Source organism: Saimiri boliviensis, chromosome 17, assembly GCF_048565385.1.
Source record: "Saimiri boliviensis isolate mSaiBol1 chromosome 17, mSaiBol1.pri, whole genome shotgun sequence".
NCBI lineage: Eukaryota > Metazoa > Chordata > Mammalia > Primates > Cebidae > Saimiri > Saimiri boliviensis.
This window is the reverse complement of record NC_133465.1, coordinates 8,538,770-8,556,780: the sequence shown is the minus strand read 5'-3', so window position 1 is coordinate 8,556,780 and position 18,011 is coordinate 8,538,770. Positions and strand designations below refer to the sequence as shown.

Genomic DNA, 18,011 nt, shown 5'->3' with positions numbered 1-18,011 from the left:
TAAGCCCGGTGAGCCCTACGGTTTGGGGTTCCCAGCTTTCCTTTCCCTTTCCTGGGGCAGGTTTCTGCTGTTGGCCTCCTTTATACTCCTGGATTTAACTCCAGGATGCGCTGCAGTCGCTCCCGTGCGGCAGTAGATGAAGTAGTTAGCCACTTCTGTGAAGCATCTCTTCCCCTCTGTGCCTAACCCAGTGCCAGCGCCCAGACGGGGTTGGTAAATACTGGTTTAAGTAATTGGCTCGCAGAGACAAAGCTGATGTCGTGGAGCTGCCTGTAGATGACCTATTACCCCTCTACTCTGTTTTATGACTGTGACTTTAGACCCCAAATTGAACTTAGCATCCCTGTCCCCAGGAGCTTCAACGGTGAGTGGCCAGGCGCGGTGGCTCACGCCTGTAATCCCGGCACTATTAGGTGAGCAGATTACGAGGTCAGGAGTTCAAGACCAGCCTGGCCAGCATAGTGAAAGCCTATCTCTTACTAAAAATACAAAAATTAGCCGGGAAGCCACTCAGGAGGCTGCGGCAGGTGAATTACCTGAACCCGGGCGGTGGAGATTGCAGTGAGCTGAGATCGCGACACCGCACTCCAGCCTGGGTAACAGAGCAAGACTTAAATAATAAAATTGTTCCAGGGCCCTCCCCTGGAGATCCTGATGCAGAGGTTCTTAGGGTCCGGGTGATTCTTACGCACACCATCATTACCAGAACGTCCAACTTGATAGAAGTCTTACTACATTCCAGGCAGTGCTCAGGATTTCGCACTTGCAACTCAAATCCCTTCCAGATTTAAGAGTTCCCACGCACCCTAGGACCCGCCTGCTTTACGGTGTCGGGGACTTGGGTTCAAGTTTTAGCCCCGTTACTGACCAGCGTGTTAGAGGCGAACAGATTATGTAACATCCCTGGATCTCAGTCTCATTTGTGAGGCAGGGGGAGTACGTGAGCGGCCTCCTCAGAGATTGAGAAGCGCCTGGCCCGGCCCGCAGAGAACAGTCAGGAAGAGGCTCTCATCTTCATCATCAATATGCCGTGCTGAGATCTGAAGACCGCTTCACCTTAATGCTCGCACCTTCCAGCTTCGGGGAGCCTCAGGGACCTCAGGGCCGTAGGCGTCCTTCTCACGCCCGGGTCTCTCTGCGAAGTGGGCCTTATGCGAGGCCACCGCTCACATCTGCGCCTGCGTGCAGGTCACGCTCGCTGCGCCTGCGCAGATTTAGAAGCCGTGGGTAAGTGTGTCGTCAAGGAAAATCCCCAGCTTCTAGGTAAACAAGTTGCCGCGTGAGGCCGCCGGCACGTGTACCCTACAGCTCCAAGACCTCTTAGCCTATAAGAAAGCTTGGAGAGCGGGACTGGCATTTACGTCATCAGTCTTGGCAGGTCGGGGTTATTGCCTCAGCCAATAAAAATCTCGGACGTGCATAGGGCGTGGCTTCCGGTCAGGCTTCCAATCGCCGCGTCGGGGCGGTCCCTCTCGCACGTGTATCTCCCCCCTCCCCCGATGGTTGGCCTGCTGACCAATGAGAAAACGACGGCAGCCTGAGGCACCAATAGAGGCTGTGCAGGGGCCGGCAGCTGCACGCGGCGCGGGGCATGGGTCGGCGCCCCTAAGCCAATAAGCTTGGGGGGCGTGGCAGCCCGGCCGCTGGGCGGGTCTGGAGGAGCCCCGTGCAGTGCTAGAAGTCCTAGAAGAAATTTGGGGTCTGCGTGCGCATCGAGCGGTGAGTGCCCGAGGATGGGGAGAGATGGAGGCGATCTATGTGGGCTTTTCCGAGGTGGTGTGGTCGGTCGGGAAGGATGTTAAATAGAGTGTGTTGTGGGGGATCATGCAAATACGTGGTAGCCGCGGCGGGAGCTCTGATGGTTGGGGAGAATAGGGACCACGGACTCAGGTCTAGAGAAACGGGTTGGGAATTTGTGGCATCAGATCCCTCGCACCTCTAGAGTCCCTGGACTCTTGACTGCCCGGGGGGAAGGGCTCGGAAACCCTCAGCGACCTGAGGGAGCTCCCTCTCAGGTCGCTTGAGAGTTGGGGGAAGATGTTTCAGTGGCTGCTGTTTGGGTGGTCGCCTTAAACTCTTGAAAAAGGCAGAGGTTCTGAGGCTGGAGGGAGGCCCTGGTAGGGGAAGTAGGAGGGTACCAAAGGGTTGACATGCTGATTTTAGAAAGGATGGTGTGATAATTTGTGAGACCCAGAGCCAGTCGCATTACGGCTCCGGGTGTCTTTCTCATGTTAAACGGAAGGGTTTAGGCCTCAGAGTCATCCTTAAGAATAGACGTGGCGTAGCAACTGCTGAGTCCTGAGAGGAACGATAGGGTTAGGGTTTGTGCATTGGCTGTGCAAGTCTTCCTGAGTCCCTGGAGGTGGGGATGCACCAACTAAGTGCTCTGGTATCTGTCTGTACAATCGACCAGGCCAGGCGTGTGGTAAAGTGGCCTGAGGTAAGGTAGAAAAGAGAGGAAGTGGGCTTTATAGGAAATCATGGTGACTGACGGCTGCTACGGTGATCCGAAGCACTTTGTGAGCCTGGGAAAACGGGCTCTGATGTTAAGTGTGTGGGGAGTGCAGTGTCTTGAGATAAGGCCCAAGGCTGAGAAAGGGGTTGGATGGAGTCTGTGTTCCTGGTACCCAACCTAGAATTGGATGGATATTTGAGAGGCCAGGTTTGCCAGTGCTGGCATGCAGCTTACAGGTTGGTTAACACCTCACAGGTTCCTGAAGGGTAAGATACCAGAATGCCAAGCCATGATCAGAGTTCAGATTTCAACCCCGGGCTTCATTTGTTAGGAGCTTGAGACCATGTTATGAGGCACTGGACAAATTTAGTAACTTCTGTGCCTTAGTTATCCCCCGTGGAATGGGGATAATAATACCTATCTCACAGGGTTGTTGTGAGGATGAAATAAGATAAAGTGCTTAGCATAACGCCTGGGTCATGGTGAGAGTTATGTGAATGCTGTGGCTGGGAACTATTCTCACATTCTCAAGTTTGTCTGCAAGTTTTGATGGAGCCCTAGTTCTCTTCCTAGCTCTTCTCGTCTTCAGGCAGCAGTCCAAATTCCCTCATTCCTCCCTTCTGGCCCTCTCCCAGGATCCAGGCCCCAGGCCCCAGGCTGGGCCACTTGCTCTGTTCCAGTTTGATTTTCTCACCCTAGGCTCATTCTCCTCCTTTCCCCCGCCTCCCTCTCTCCCGGCTGCCATAATAACAAGAGATTCAGACTCTGAAGGGGGCCTCTGGAAGGGAGCAAAGGTGCGGGTTTCCTCCCAGAGTCTGGGTCTCCAACTTCTTCGCCCTGGATCTTTGGTACCACGCCAGCAGATGTGTACAGTTTGGGAGAGAGGAAAAGCCAGAGCTGCAGGAACAAGCTGAAGGGTGGGTAGGCGGGAGTCCTGAAAAGAGAGCCAGGCGTGGGGCGGGAGGGGGTGTGTGGGGAGGGGGCCCCCTTCCTCCTAATCCTCTCTCCAGGAATCTCTGGCTTTGGGACAGGACGGCTGTCGTTCGGTTGGGGGAGGCGCCCAGGCTGGGTGCATGTCCTGGGCCACCAGCCAAGAGAACATGATGTTCCCAAGTGCGCTGGCCGCCGCCCTCTCGGGCTGGCCGCCTCCCAAAACCGCTGCCTCTCCAGACTCTCCAGCCTCCCTGCCCCACATTCCCCGGCAGCCTCGCCCCGCCCCCTTCTTCCGCTTTGACGTCACCGCTGTCTCCCGCCCCCTCGCCTCCGTTGACGGCAGCAGGGCCTGGTTACTGTGGGGACGGACAAGCAGGACAACAAGGGCTCTGGGAGCAAGCAAGGGCCGCTGGAGGGCTGGATCCTTTTGTCTATGCAAAAGACAGGCAGATGGAGGCGGGAGAGCAAGGACTGCCTGGGTCAGGGGAGATCACACCTAAATCACTGAGGAGGCCGAAAAAACATGTTTCCAGGGAAGAGGTGTCTGCAAATGAGACAAGGACGAAGGCCACAGTATGAGTTGGGGTGGGGAGGATCATTTTCAGGGAGAGGAGACTGAGAATCCAGGTTCCTGAATCTTTTTTGTTTTCCTGTTTCGATTTTTCTGGGTTAATTTATAACACACTCTTGTCCCAGCTTTTCTACAGAGCCCTCCCCTTCACCCTCCCCTCATTGTTCAGGAAAGCTTAGGCCACGTGACAGTGAGGGGAGTGCCCCCACAATGATTATGTCAGCAGCTGCTTGGAGGTCTGTTCATCTACTACCCACGTTTCCAGGGAGCCCTGCGAGGAACTACTCATCACGATCCTGGATGGAGGGGCTGTGTAACTGCAGCTCTCCTGGGCCCAGACTAGCATTTTAGGTGGTGACAAATCGTGTCCCTGTTCTCTTTCTAGGACTGCTCTCTCCTCTCTTTAAAATAGAATTCCCAGTGCCTTTTCTCCTGTTGATGCTCTTTCCCCACCTCCCCAAGCTATTCTTGTTAAAAAAAAAAAAAAAAAAAAAAAAAGATCATGTTGATTGATCACTTGCCATGTTTCAGGTCCTGTCCTGGGCTCTAGAGAGTACAGTGAATGAGACAAATGACGTTCCTGCTGGGCCCCTGGAGCTTGGCTTTCTCTTTTCCAAGCAGTGGGAATATGAAGCCCTTGCCATCCCACCTTTCTCTGTCTAGGGCCCCAGCTGGCCTCTTCTCTCTGCCATCCCCTTTGTCCCTCTGTAGTCCTGGCTTCCTGGCCCCCAGTTTTGGGGCAGCCCAAACTGTGGGTGGCCGCGTCCTCCGGAGAGAAGTACTAGACACCACGTAGGCTGCCCGGGAGACCTTTTCTCTGAGTGGTCATAGAAGCACCTGCCATTGTTTCCCTTCACAGCCACTATTGGCTCTGGCCGCCCCTTCCATTGTCTGCATTCTTCCTCCACCCACACTCACCCACCAATCACACGTGGACCCTTAACTGTCCTTTCCCAGGATTTGAAGTGTCAGGGGAAGTGCTTCAGTTAAAGGGCTTCATTATGTAGAATGAAGGTTGGGAGGGAACACCCTTTGGGACAGGAACCCAGAAAGGCCAAGCCAGGTTTCTGTATCTTCCCCTCCTCTCAAGGACCAGCCATCTCCTCCAGCATGGCTAACTCCCAGGGCTATTCCTTTTCCGCACCCCTGGAAAGGCTAACATGCCAAGATGTTGTGTTCTGCAAGGCTAGTGCGTTCAGGAAGTAAACACGTCTTGAGCACCTACACTGGCCCGGGCGTTTTCCCTAAAGAGGGGCAGCGAACCTCCCCTCTCCTCCCTTCCATTATTCACTATGCAAGCGTCCTGCGCCCATTGGCTGGGCGGTGTCTGGGGCTCTTCAGCCCAGCACCAGCACCCAGGTCCACGTGCGCCCGTGTGTGTGACACAGCCCTGACCTTAGTGGAGACCACTAGCCAATCAGGCGCCTGGAAGAGATCCCCAGCCAATCGGGGGCGGGGCTTGTGGCTTCGCCGGCAAGAGGCCAATGAGGGGGCAGTGCCCGGCATTATGCAACCCGCCTCCCCGCCCAGCGGAGCTTCCACTCGGCTGCGGGCTGGAGCGGCGGCGGGCAGGCAGGCGGAGGACACTCCTACGACCAGGTAGGCATCTCCGCGGCCATCCTGAGGCCGTTCTCCTTCCCTGAGCCGGACTGCTGCCACTTGCAGTCTGATGGGCTACTTTGGGCCCAGGCAGTCAGAGGGCACACTGTCGTCCTTAACCGCTGCCCACCCTCTCCCTGCCCCTGAGGACCGAAGTGCTTGCTCCTCAAAATCCTGCACAGGGAGTCCGAACTCCGGACTCGCTCACCTTACCTCCAGCATTGTCCCCATCTTCCCGTTCCAGCCCTCCCGGCCCCACAGCCGACTCTCAGTGGGCATGTTCGTTACTAGAGAGGCCCCGGGTTTGCCCCAGCACCAGAACCCCATTAGGCTTTCGGCGCTCCCCGATTCTCTGCTCTCTAGTCCCTGGCTCTGCGCCGCCTGTGATGTCAGCCCGCTAAGGACTGGAACATCCCGTTCCCAGCGCTAGTTCCTGCTGTTGGCCACAACCTTCTCTTTTCTCCTGGCGCTCAGAAAATGCTCACTAGTGGGGGTGTGGTTGGACGGGGAGTAGGGGAAGAACTATCTGTTGGCTGTTGTGCGTCCTCTGCCCAAGGTTTGGGGTGAGGATCTGGCTAGAAAAGTACGGGACTGAGGAGAGAGGATCCTCGGGTCCTTGACGATGGCAGGTTGCCGGCTTCGGTCCTCGTGGTCGGGAAGCTGGGCAGGGGCTAAAGAAGAAAAGGCTGTGTTGTCTTGACCAGAATGACTGGAATCCAGGAGAGAGTCAGGCTGAGGGGCTTTTGCGCCGAGGGCGGTGGCCGTTGTGTTTCCGTTGTCCTGGAGAAGCCAGGACCAACCCTGGAATCCTAATAGACTGTCCCACCATGTATGGCCCCGAGCCATCCTGGGACTGGGAATAAGTAAGGGATGCGTGACCCCCGGGCCGCGCCCACCAGTGTGAGAGCTGGTCGTTCCCCCATTTCCGCCGGGAAATGGGGGAGGGGTCGTTCCTCCCGCCCTCCAGTGGTCCCTTCAGCAACCGCTGAGCTCAGCAGCTGACGTCGGTTTCCCTGGCGACCGCGGCGGCGGCGGAAGCGCGTGGTGGGGCCCCGCACGTCGGCGCGCATGTGCAGCGGGGGTGGCACCGCCCCCAGATAAAATTAGCCTGGAGGCCTAAATATAGGAGGCGAGCAGCTCACCCCTGCTCCAAGGCCTTGGAGGCCCAGGCAGAGTGGAGGCCTAATGGGAACTTGGGAATGGAAAGTGTCCAGATTTTTGCCCACAGCCGTAGCTCTCATTGACTGCTCAGGTCAGGGTGGCAGGGGATGTGAAGGAAGGCCCCGGAAAACGCTTTCCCACTTGCAGTCCCCTTAAGGGTACAGGAAACAACTTGACTCCCCATTGGAAGCCCCAGGCCTGAGTCCCACTCCCATCAGTCCTTCATGAGGCCAGGCCGGGAAGGTCTGAGTGAAGCCAGCAGGTGCTGTGGAGTTAACAAACCAGCTTCCTGCAAGGCCTGCTTCCTGATCTCCCTCTCCAGGTACTGGCTGTGATCGAACTTCTCAATCCTCAGAGACTTAGATCTTCCACCTTACTCCCGCAGCCAGGCCTCCAGGCCCCCTCCTGCATCCGTGGTGGCCTCTCCGCCTTCCCTGTTCTGTTCTCCGCATGGCCTAGACATGAGTGGCCCCCTAGAAGGGGCAGATGGGGGAGGGGACCCCGGGCCTGGAGAATCCTTTTGTCCTGGAGGGGTCCCATCCCCTGGGCCCCCGCAGCACCGGCCTTGCCCAGGCCCCAGCCTGGCCGATGACACCGATGCCAACAGCAATGGTTCCAGCGGCAATGAGTCCAATGGGCATGAGTCCAGGGGTGCGTCTCAACGGAGCTCACACAGCTCCTCCTCGGGCAACGGCAAGGACTCAGCCCTGCTGGAGACCACTGAAAGCAGCAAGAGGTGTGTATGGATGTGTACGTTGGGTCTAGGAGTGGTCTTGCGAGCAGGCAGCGCTGGGTGACAGGCCTCACGCTGCTGGCCCTGCCTATAACTGCCCGTTGCTGTCTCCTAGCACAAACTCTCAGAGCCCGTCCCCACCCAGCAGTTCCATTGCCTACAGCCTCCTTAGTGCCAGCTCGGAGCAGGACAACCCATCCACCAGCGGCTGCAGGTACGTCTAGTGAGGCTGGAGAAGAGGTCTGGGGGCCCAGGCCACACTCTGGGGCTAGTGTTTTTATCTTCTTCTTTCCTGTGGGCCCTGCAGCAGTGAACAGTCAGCCCGGGCAAGGACCCAGAAGGAACTCATGACAGCACTTCGAGAGCTCAAGCTTCGACTCCCGCCAGAGCGCCGGGGCAAGGGCCGCTCCGGGACCCTGGCCACGCTGCAGTACGCACTGGCCTGTGTCAAGCAGGTGCAGGGTAAGTGGTGCGGCCCAGGAAGGAATGGCCAGGGCCTGGGCTCCTGTGCTGAGGCAGTCTCCTTCCTGAATCTCACACTGCCTCCACCTGCAGCCAACCAGGAATACTACCAGCAGTGGAGCCTGGAGGAGGGCGAGCCTTGCTCCATGGACATGTCCACTTACACGCTGGAGGAGCTGGAGCACATCACATCTGAGTACACGCTTCGTAACCAGGTCAGCGGCAGCCTGGCCTCCCCATCCCCATGCACCCTTGTCCCTTCTCCCACAGATCTGGCATCTGCTCTTGCTCTCCCCCTCCTGCCAGGATACCTTCTCAGTGGCTGTCTCCTTCCTGACGGGCCGAATTGTGTACATTTCGGAGCAGGCAGCCGTCCTGCTGCGTTGCAAGCGAGACGTGTTCCTGGGTACCCGCTTTGCCGAGCTCCTGGCTCCCCAGGATGTGGGAGTTTTCTATGGTTCCACTGCTCCATCTCGCCTGCCCACCTGGGGCACTGGGGCCTCTGCAGGTGAGGTGCCCAAGCACTTGCGGGGAGGTATGAGCAGTCCCTGGAAGTTCCTGCTGTGAGGGGCCAGGGGACCCAAACTTTCCCTTAGTGGGTTCTTCACAGCCTAAAGAAGGAGCAGGGGGCTCTCCTCACTGCTCTCCTGTCTGTCCCAGGTTCAGGCCTCAGGGACTTCACCCAGGAGAAGTCTGTTTTCTGCCGTATTAGGTAGGTGAGGGGAGTGGGAGCAGACCTCTGCCTCCTCGTAACCCCTCCCTAGTGCCTTTGCTGTATATGCTGGGACCTGGTGGTTGGAGGAGTGGGTGACTATCTATTGAAAGTCCCTAATGCTCTTCTCTCCCTTGCTAGGGGAGGTCCTGACCGGGACCCAGGGCCTCGGTACCAGCCATTCCGCCTTACCCCATATGTGACCAAAATCCGGGTCTCAGATGGGGTGCCTGCACAGCCGTGCTGCCTGCTCATTGCAGAACGCATCCACTCGGGTTACGAAGGTGAGTAGGTCAGGGGCCTGGTCTGGTGGGGGTTGGGAGGAAGGACATTTCCTCCTGGCCAGACATGAACGTGGGAGGTATGAGCCTGACCCTTTGAACTTTGGAACAAGAAAACTATTGTAAGGACAAGGATTTGCGTTCCTTTTGGAGGAAGAGTTGAATAAGATCCCTGAGCTAGAGGAGGGCAGAGAAGAATGCTTTGCTTGCTCTCCGTTGTATTACTGGCACAGGGCACAGGAATAGCCCAGACCATCTTTGGGCCCATAGTGCCCAGGGCAGAGCTGTGTGGCAGATCGTCATCCAGCCTGGGCCCAGGCAGAGTGGAGGGCTGAGGAGTTGGGCCATTCTGAGCGAAGTCCAGTGACCACACTCTCTACTCTCTGTGTCTCAGCTCCCCGGATACCTCCTGACAAGAGGATTTTCACTACGAGGCACACACCCAGCTGCCTCTTCCAGGATGTGGATGAAAGGTGAGGGTAGGGCCTGGAGGATAGGAGGGCACCAGGGCTGAGGCCATGGCCACTCTGATACACCCTTGGCTTCCAGGGCTGCCCCACTACTGGGCTACCTGCCCCAGGACCTCCTGGGGGCCCCCGTGCTCCTGTTCCTGCATCCTGAGGACCGACCCCTCATGCTGGCTATCCACAAGAAGAGTGAGTTCCTCTCACCCTGTCGCCCTTCCCACTGTCCCGGGCTTTGGCATGGTTCCTCTTGTGGTTGTGTTTCTTGGGCCTTGGTCCCCTGGATCTCCAGTGGCGTGGCCTCCCCTTGCTCAGCTCTCCCTCCATTTGACCCCTCCTCCTTTCCCATTCCATCAGTCCTGCAGTTGGCGGGCCAGCCCTTTGACCACTCCCCTATTCGCTTCTGTGCCCGCAACGGGGAGTATGTCACCATGGACACTAGCTGGGCTGGTTTTGTGCACCCCTGGAGCCGCAAGGTAGCCTTCGTGTTGGGCCGCCACAAAGTCCGCACGTAAGTGGGCCACCACCTGAGCTGGCGTTGGGGATAGGGCAGTGCAGTGGGGGCCAGGACTGGGCCAGGGCTGGACTTACTCTTCCCCACCCTCCAGGGCTCCCCTCAATGAGGACGTGTTCACTCCCCCGGCCCCCAGCCCAGTTCCGCCCCTGGACACTGATATCCAGGAGCTGTCAGAGCAGATCCACCGGCTGCTGCTACAGGTGAGAGTATTGGAGAGGGAGCTTGGGCGGTGAGGAAGGGGGCGGGAAGCAGCATGGAGCTGTCTGACCTGCCGTCTCCCTGCTGCAGCCTGTGCACAGCCCCAGCCCCACAGGACTCTCTGGAGTTGGCCCCGTGACATCCCCAGGCCCTCTCCACAGCCCTGGCTCTTCCAGTGATAGCAACGGGGGTGATGCAGAGGGACCAGGGCCTCCTGCGCCAGTGAGTGACCTGCTCTTACCTCACCCTCTGATCGCCCTTTTCCTTCTCCTCCTTGGAATCAGCATTGCCAGTCCCGGAGCCTGGCTCGATGCCTACTTTCCCTCTCCTTCCTGCCTTTTCCTTCTTGTCCTGCTCCCATCAATGCGTCTGTGCCTCCCCACTGGTACCTTCTTGTTTTATTGTGCCCTTGGCCCCTGACACTGGCCATGTCCCACAGGTGACTTTCCAGCAGATCTGTAAGGATGTGCATCTGGTGAAGCACCAGGGGCAGCAGCTCTTTATTGAGTCTCGGGCCTGGCCTCAGCCCCGGACCCGCCTCCCTGGTGAGTTGGTGAGAAGGTGTGGGTAGAGAGACAGACCTGGGGTGGGGGGGGGTCCCCTGACCTTTACCCTTAACCCCTTTGCTGTTTTTTCCCATGTGGGCTTAAGAAGACCATTTTCCTCTTTCTCTCTGTTCTAGCTACAGGCACGTTCAAGGCCAAGGCCCTTCCCTGCCAATCCCCAGACCCAGAGCTAGAGACAGGTCCTGCTCCCATCCAGGCCCCACTAGCCTTGGCCCCTGAGGAGGCCGAGAGGAAAGAGACCTCCAGCTCCTCCTACCAACAGATCAACTGCCTGGACAGCATCCTCAGGTAAGGCCTGCCAGGCATCTCCCCCAACTCGGGCCCTACCCCTGCCCACCCCAAGCCCTGCCCTGATGCCCTCTGCTGCATCCATCACCAGGTACTTGGAGAGCTGCAACATCCCCAGCACCACCAAGCGTAAATGTGCCTCCTCCTCCTCCTATACCACCTCGTCAGCCTCTGATGACGACAAGCAGAGGACAGGCCCAGTCCCTGTGGGGACCAAGAAAGGTAAAGACCCAGTGCCCCGTGCTCCCACTGCTCCATCCTGGCCTGGTGGCCCTGTGTCTGTTCCCTTCTGCTTCTGGGCTCTTGCTCTGCCCTGCCCTCCTCCCCGCCTCCTGGTCTCCAGCCTCTTACCTACCACCAACCCCTCCTCCCCCTTTTCCCTGAGTTCCTGTCTTCTGACCTGGTGGGGGTGGGGATGGTAACTGGCACCATCTCTCCACACAGATCCGCCGTCAGCAGTGCTGTCTGGGGAGGGGGCCACCCCACGGAAGGAGCCAGTGGTGGGAGGCACCCTGAGCCCGCTCACCCTGGCCAATAAGGCGGAGAGCGTAGTGTCCGTCACAAGTCAGTGTAGCTTCAGCTCCACCATCGTCCATGTGGGAGACAAGAAGCTCCCGGAGTCGGGTATGGGCATGGAGTTGGGGGGCAGTGTTTGGGCTCCACCAGTCTCCCAGCTAGAGCTCCCTCCTGCCTATTCCCTACCCTCTAGCCCCTCCCTTGATCTGGAGCTTGGGGCTACGGCTTCTTGCTCTCCCCTCCCCGCCAGGCTTCTTGGCTTTGCCCCTCCCCTGATCTGCTTCTTGTATTGTTACTGTCAGTTGAATTACAGTCTGGGTTAGGGGGTTTGCCCTGAGCTGCTGACCACAGAGGGTCTGAAGGCGAGGAAAACTGAAGACCTCTGAGGGGGTCTTTGGATATTGACCCTGAAAATGTTTGAGGGGCTGGGCATGGTGGCTCAGGCCTGTAATCTCAGCACTTTGAGAGACTGAGATGGGAGGATCACCTGAGGTCAGGAGCTCAACATCAGCCTGGGCAACATGGTGAAAGGCTGGGCATGGTGGAGAATCGCTTGAACCCAGGAGGTAGAGGTCCCAGTGAGGTGAAATTGTACCACTGCACTCCAGCCTGGGAGAAAGAGACATGTCAAAAAAAAAAAAGAAAGAAAGAAAAAGAAAATGTGTGAGGGAAGGCCAAGGGGTGGGCTTCCCTTCCACCAAGAGCTTTGAAGGGGTCATCTCAGTGGAGTTCCTGGCAGGGAGTGGCCAGTGGAGGGGACTGAGTATCTATCGCTCTCCTTCTGGGACAGCTTTGCCTGGAGAGGAAGGAGGACCCAGGGCCAGCCCTTGGCAGAGAAGAGACCAAGAAATATACATAGGGACCAGGCTTGGCTGTGGGGCAGGGCCAGGGGTTGGCTATGCTATGGGACAGGGAGGGTGTGGTATGGATGTGTGTGGAGGGTGTGGTATGGATGTGTTGACCCCGAGGTGATTTTGATGACCTTTCCCTGTCTCATCTTCCTCAGACATCATCATGATGGAGGACCTGCCTGGCCTAGCCCCAGGCCCAGCCCCCAGCCCAGCCCCCAGCCCCACAGTAGCCCCTGACCCAGCCCCAGATGCCTACCGTCCAGTGGGGCTGACCAAGGCCGTGCTGTCCCTGCACACACAGAAGGAAGAGCAAGCCTTCCTCAGCCGCTTCCGAGACCTGGGCAGGCTGCGTGGACTCGACAGCTCTTCCACAACCCCCTCCGGCCCTGGTGAGCGAAGTAGCCACCCGAGGCCTCCCGGAGCCTGCCCTCTGCCCAGTTTAGGACCGGACTGTCGCGGGGTGGGTCTTAAGGGAGGTGTTTCTGCTCCAGGGACCCAGGCTGGTGCTGCTTTTGGCCCTGCCTAGGGACTGGCCCCTCACTAGCTTCTCCTCACTAGGCTGGGGTTTGGGCTGCAGCCAGAGGAGGGCAGCCTGGGGGGATGGCATTGGGTCAGGCAGGTGGAGGTGCTGTGTTCCAGGTAAGCCACTTGAGGCCTGGGGGCAGGGGCAGGAAGTCTGCCTGCTTCTGTTACTGTTGAAGAGACTGGGCCAACTCTGGGTGGGGTCTGGGCTTCAAGGGCAGATGGAAAGCAGCCCTCCAGGTGCCTGAGGGAGACACCCTGCAGGCAGATGCGGGACTCAGGACCGGGCCTTCCAGCCCCCCTCTTCACCCCATCGCACGCTAGGCAGAACACGGCCTCGACTGGCAGGAGGAACGCCTAAGCTGGCAGTGCCTGCAGGAGCTTGGTGGATGGACCAGAGCCACCTGTCCATGCGCCCATGGACCCGCCCTGTCCCCTCCATCTGCCAGCGCACCTCCATCTTCCGCATGGTCCCAGCTCGACCCCTCATGTAACCTCTCCCTGCCCTTGTTTCTTTCTCAATAAATCCCCTTCTCCCCGCCTCCTGTGATTCTTCCCTGAAGGTGCCCCACCTCCTGAGCCCCGCATTCTGTGTGGGCTGAGCTGTGCTCTCCGGGGCCTTGGCCTGCCCTCTCCCTGGTCAGAGTGTCAGGGCAGTGTGGGTAGCAGGGACACTAACCCCAGTTTGAGGCCCTTGCTAACCCTAGTCTCTCCCCACAGGCTGCCACCACAGCCCTGCACCCCACAGCCGCCGACACCACTGCCGATCCAAAGCCAAGCGCTCACGCCACCACCAGAACCCCCGGGCTGAAACCCCCTGCTATGTCTCACACCCCTCACCTGTGCCACCCTCCACCCCCTGGCCCCCCCCACCAGCCACTACCCCCTTCCCAGCGGTTGTCCAGCCCTACCCTCTCCCAGTGTTCTCCCAGAGAGGAGGCCCCCAGCCTCTTCCCCCGACTCCCACATCTGTGCCCCAGGCTGCTTTTCCTGCCCCTCTGGTGACCCCAATGGTGGCCTTGGTTCTCCCGAACTATCTGTTCCCAACCCCATCCAGCTATCCTTACGGGGCTCCCCAGACCCCTGCTGAAGGGCCCCCTACTCCTGCCTCGCACTCGCCTTCTCCATCCTTGCCCGCCCTACCCCCCAGCCCACCCCGCCGCCCAGACTCTCCACTGTTCAACTCAAGATGCAGCTCTCCACTCCAGCTCAATCTGCTGCAGCTTGAGGAGCCCCCCCGTGCTGAGGGGGCTGCTGTTGCAGGGGGCCCTGCGAGCAGTGCTGGGCCCCCACCTCCCAGTGAGAAGGCTGCTGAACCAGAGGCCAGACTGGTGAGCACTGACCCCTGCATCCACCCGCCAGCCACCACGCCAGCCCCACCCTCTGCCACCCTGCACTGCCTCCTGCCTCTGCCAGGCTGGTGTCTCAGCCTCCAGGAGGTGGAGGGAGACCCAGCTGAATTTCTGAATGAGGCAGAAATTGGCTACCTTCTCTGAAGGAACAGTCCTGTCTGTCTGACAGGTGGTGACGACATCTCAATAACTTCTGAGAGAGCATCTGCCACTTGGAAAGGGTCTGGCCTCACAGCCTTGCTTTTGCCAGCTCGCTTCTCTCTCAGCCTGGCCCTACTATCACGAAGTGGGGAGCAGAGATCACTTGGGTTGGATGTGCCTCTCCCCACGACCAGTGAGAGCAGGTGAAGGGAGGCCTAGGTGCTGAGCCCTCCATCCCTCCCCGCCCACCTCCTCTCCAGGTGGAAGTCACAGAGTCCTCCAATCAGGATGCGCTTTCTGGCTCCAGTGACCTGCTGGAGCTGCTGCTGCAAGAGGACTCGCGCTCTGGCACAGGCTCTGCAGCCTCCGGCTCCTTGGGCTCCGGCTTGGGCTCCGGGTCTGGTTCAGGCTCCCACGAGGGGTGCAGCACCTCAGCCAGCATCACTCGTGAGTGCCCCGCCTCCAGCACCTCCCAGGGTAGGGTGGGGGGTGACTGGGGAGCAGGGAGCCCAGGCCCCATCTTGGCGGAGCTTCCTAAGGCCACTGGGTTGGACATGTGGCCTTTGAGGGAGGCCTTGTGAGGCCCCAGGAGTGGGCTCTCGGCCAGCCTGACCCCACTGGTGGGTCCCTCACTTCACAGGCAGCAGCCAGAGCAGCCACACAAGCAAATACTTTGGCAGCGTTGACTCTTCCGAGGCGGAGGCTGGGGCTGCTCGGGCAGAGGCTGAGCCCGGGGACCAGGTGATTAAGTACGTGCTCCAGGATCCCATTTGGCTGCTCATGGCCAATGCTGATCAGCGCGTCATGATGACGTACCAGGTGCCCTCCAGGTGAGGCATTTCGGAGGCCTCCTTGGTCTCCCTGTCAGAGGTAGTAGGAGGCAGTTTTCTTTTTGGGGGCTGGCTCTGCCCTGGGTAGGATAGAAGGTTCCTATTCTCCCTGCCCCGTGAAGGCCTGTTACTAGTTCCTCCCAGGAGGAGAGCAGGTTTCCTGGTCTTGGAAGCCTTGAACTCCCATAGCCCGGGTTTACGGGAGGAGCATGAAGTGAGGAGTTGCAGTGAAGGAAGGATGCCAGTTTCGCGGGCCGTGGTCTGGGTGCTGGATCCCAGCCTCTGCCTTCTGAACCCCTTCTCGGCCAGGGATATGACCTCTGTGCTGAAGCAGGATCGGGAGCGGCTCCGAGCCATGCAGAAGCAGCAGCCTCGGTTTTCAGAGGACCAGCGGCGGGAACTGGGCGCTGTGCACTCCTGGGTCCGGAAGGGTCAGCTGCCTCGGGCTCTTGATGTGATGGTGAGAGGAGAAGCCTGGGACAGAGGAGAAGAAAGAATTGAGCTCAAGTTCAAGGGATCCAGGCTAAGAGCTGATCTCAATGGCCTTGGATCATTAATTCTGAAGAATGTTGATTCCACATTTGCTGGGTATTATAGAATATTAAGCCACATGAGTCTCAGCAGAACTTCCCTGAGCCTATCCTATATTAACATGCATCGTGACTGTCCTGTAATGGCATTCTGGGTAGAGGGCACAAGGCACTTCCCAACCTTGTTGGCCTGCAGGTGCATCTATGTGGACTGCTGCTTCTTGGGAGTACATTTCAGGAAGCGCAGTTGGGCCGTAGGTGGGAAGCGAGGCAGGCAGGTTAGTGGGAGGACCCCGTCTGACTCCCTTGTATCCGTTTCTCTCACCAAGGCCTGTGTGGACTGTGGGAGCAGCACCCAAGACCCTGGTCACCCTGATGACCCACTCTTCTCCGAGCTGGATGGACTGGGGCTGGAGCCCATGGAGGAGGGTGGAGGCGAGCAAGGCAGCAGCGGTGGCGGCAGTGGTGAGGGTGAGGGCTGCGAGGAGGCCAGGGCCCAAGTTGGGGCCAAGGCCTCTAGCTCTCAGGACTTGGCCATGGAGGAGGAGGAGGAAGGCAGGAGCTCAACCAGTCCAGCCTTACCTACAGCAGGAAACGGCGCCAGCTAGACTCCATTTTGGGACCATCTCCAGGAGCCCATGAGCAGCTTCCTTCTGTGTCCCAATTCTCAGAACTCGGATGTGGCTGGACCAACCAGTGGGAAACTGCCCCAACTTCTCCCACCATAGGGGGCTGGACCCCCATCACCAGCCCAGGATCCAGGGGCTGCCTCTGGCCTCTTAGGGAGCAGAGAGTAGAACTCCACAGCTCAACCCAGAGGAGGGTCCCCTCCCACCTTTGGAGAGGAGCCCTTCCCTCTCCTGGACGGAGTTGCTGACAAGCTGCTGAAGTGGCCTCTCCATATCCCAGCTGAGCCTGAGTCTGATTCCTGAGGGTTGGGGCTGCACTTATTTATTGGGGGAGACAGCTCTCTCCCACCTCCTCCCCAGATGGGAGGAGAGCCTGAGGCCCAAGCAGGACCCAGGGGTTCCAGCCCCTAGCTGCTCCGGGGTGGGGGAGGTTGGTGGACCATGGAGTCCCTGGTGCTGCCCCTCAGGTGGGACCCAGGCGTTCTCAGCTGTACCCTCTGCCGATGGCATTTGTGTTTTTGATATTTGTGTCTGTTACTACTTTTTTAATACAAAAAGATTAAAAAGCCCAGGACTCTGTGGAATGAAGTATGGGGGTGGGGTGAGGGGAGCACGTTCTGGGAAGTTTGTAGTGAGGGTCACAGTTCCATCCCCTGACCAGGCCCATTCCTCTCTCCCCCGATCCTGTCCAGGTGAGAGCCTTGCCGAGCCCACTGAGTCCACACCCAGCTCAGGCTCCGCTGCCCTCTCTAGCATGGCCTCAGCTGGAGAGATGAAAGGCATGTGTGGCCAAGGGCTTGGGTGGGCTCCAGCCTGAGTCGCAGGTGGCAGAGGCAGAGGAAGCCCGCTTAACCCCGTGGTGCCCTGAGGTAGATGAGGGTGTTTGTCTTCGTTGGCTTCTTGGTCCCCACACAGAGGGCCCTTCAGCAGGTCAGGCTAGGTAGCTCGGGGACGCATGGAGTCATGTACTCACTCACGGTTGAGTTGGCCCCAAAGGTGTGGAATAATGAAGGAGCAAAGCATTGAACCCTCTGGCTCAGAACCTGAAAGGGAAGAGACAACTCAGGAAGGGATGATGAATCGCCAAGGAGCCACCATAATCACTGTTAAATAATTTGCACTTACTGTTACTCATTAACAGTTGATTTATCGTTAGGCATGTATCCTCGGTGCTGGTGCCGTAGCTTAGCTGGTTAAAGCGTCTGTCTAGTAAACAAGAGATTCCGGGTTCGAATCCCAATAGTGCCTGAGTTAGTGGGGAATGGCATATTATTGCTGCAAGTGTACTTCACTTTCAAAGGGCCTGTCTGGTTCTTTCGAAGAAAGATTTATTTCTTCTAGACTCCTTCCAAGATTCTTCTTACAAGCCAATCCATCTTTGGGTCTCCTTTCCCGGGCACTTTTGGTGTATACTGGAAGCTAGAGGTTCTCACTTCGCTTTCATTAAGTAGCATGAAGTATGCATCTCAGGGTCTGCCCCCAAGGGTATGGAAGCCAGGGCTCGAATTTGGACTCCTTTTGTTTCCATCGTATGCTTGGGGAGGAGAAGAATAGGAAAGGTGCTTCTCTAACGGGCCGCAGACGGTGCTGGAGGGAGGCATGTTCTGCGCCACCGAGCCGAGGCGCACGCGCGCAGGCGTCCCAAGGCGGCGCGAGGGTGGGGCTGGCTGGAGGCGGGCGTGTTGATAGGCAGCTATAGT

General features: G+C 58.3%; 1 protein-coding gene across 4 annotated transcripts; it reads left to right on the top strand.

Annotated features, from left to right (window-relative positions):
• The first annotated feature begins 1,628 nt into the window (after nt 1-1,628).
• On the top strand, nt 1,629-16,880 carry PER1 (period circadian regulator 1). Of its 4 annotated transcripts, none has more exons than XM_010339824.2 (23): nt 1,629-1,719; nt 7,042-7,455; nt 7,568-7,666; nt 7,760-7,914; nt 8,008-8,129; nt 8,221-8,422; nt 8,575-8,626; nt 8,768-8,910; nt 9,302-9,380; nt 9,457-9,563; nt 9,729-9,882; nt 9,980-10,088; nt 10,177-10,308; nt 10,526-10,631; nt 10,769-10,940; nt 11,032-11,162; nt 11,385-11,564; nt 12,463-12,696; nt 13,550-14,160; nt 14,583-14,769; nt 14,963-15,152; nt 15,462-15,612; nt 16,012-16,880. In XM_010339824.2, exons 2-23 carry the CDS (start codon nt 7,181-7,183, stop codon nt 16,288-16,290), a joined length of 3,870 nt encoding a protein of 1,289 aa, XP_010338126.1. In that variant the 5' UTR covers nt 1,629-1,719; nt 7,042-7,180; the 3' UTR covers nt 16,291-16,880. The 4 variants fall into 4 exon arrangements, with proteins under 4 accessions (XP_010338126.1, XP_010338127.1, XP_010338124.1 ...); XM_010339825.2 differs by having other exon boundaries at nt 1,638-1,719; nt 7,105-7,455; XM_010339822.3 differs by lacking the exon at nt 1,629-1,719 and adding an exon at nt 1,726-5,558 and having other exon boundaries at nt 7,105-7,455.
• The last annotated feature ends 1,131 nt before the right edge of the window (nt 16,881-18,011 follow it).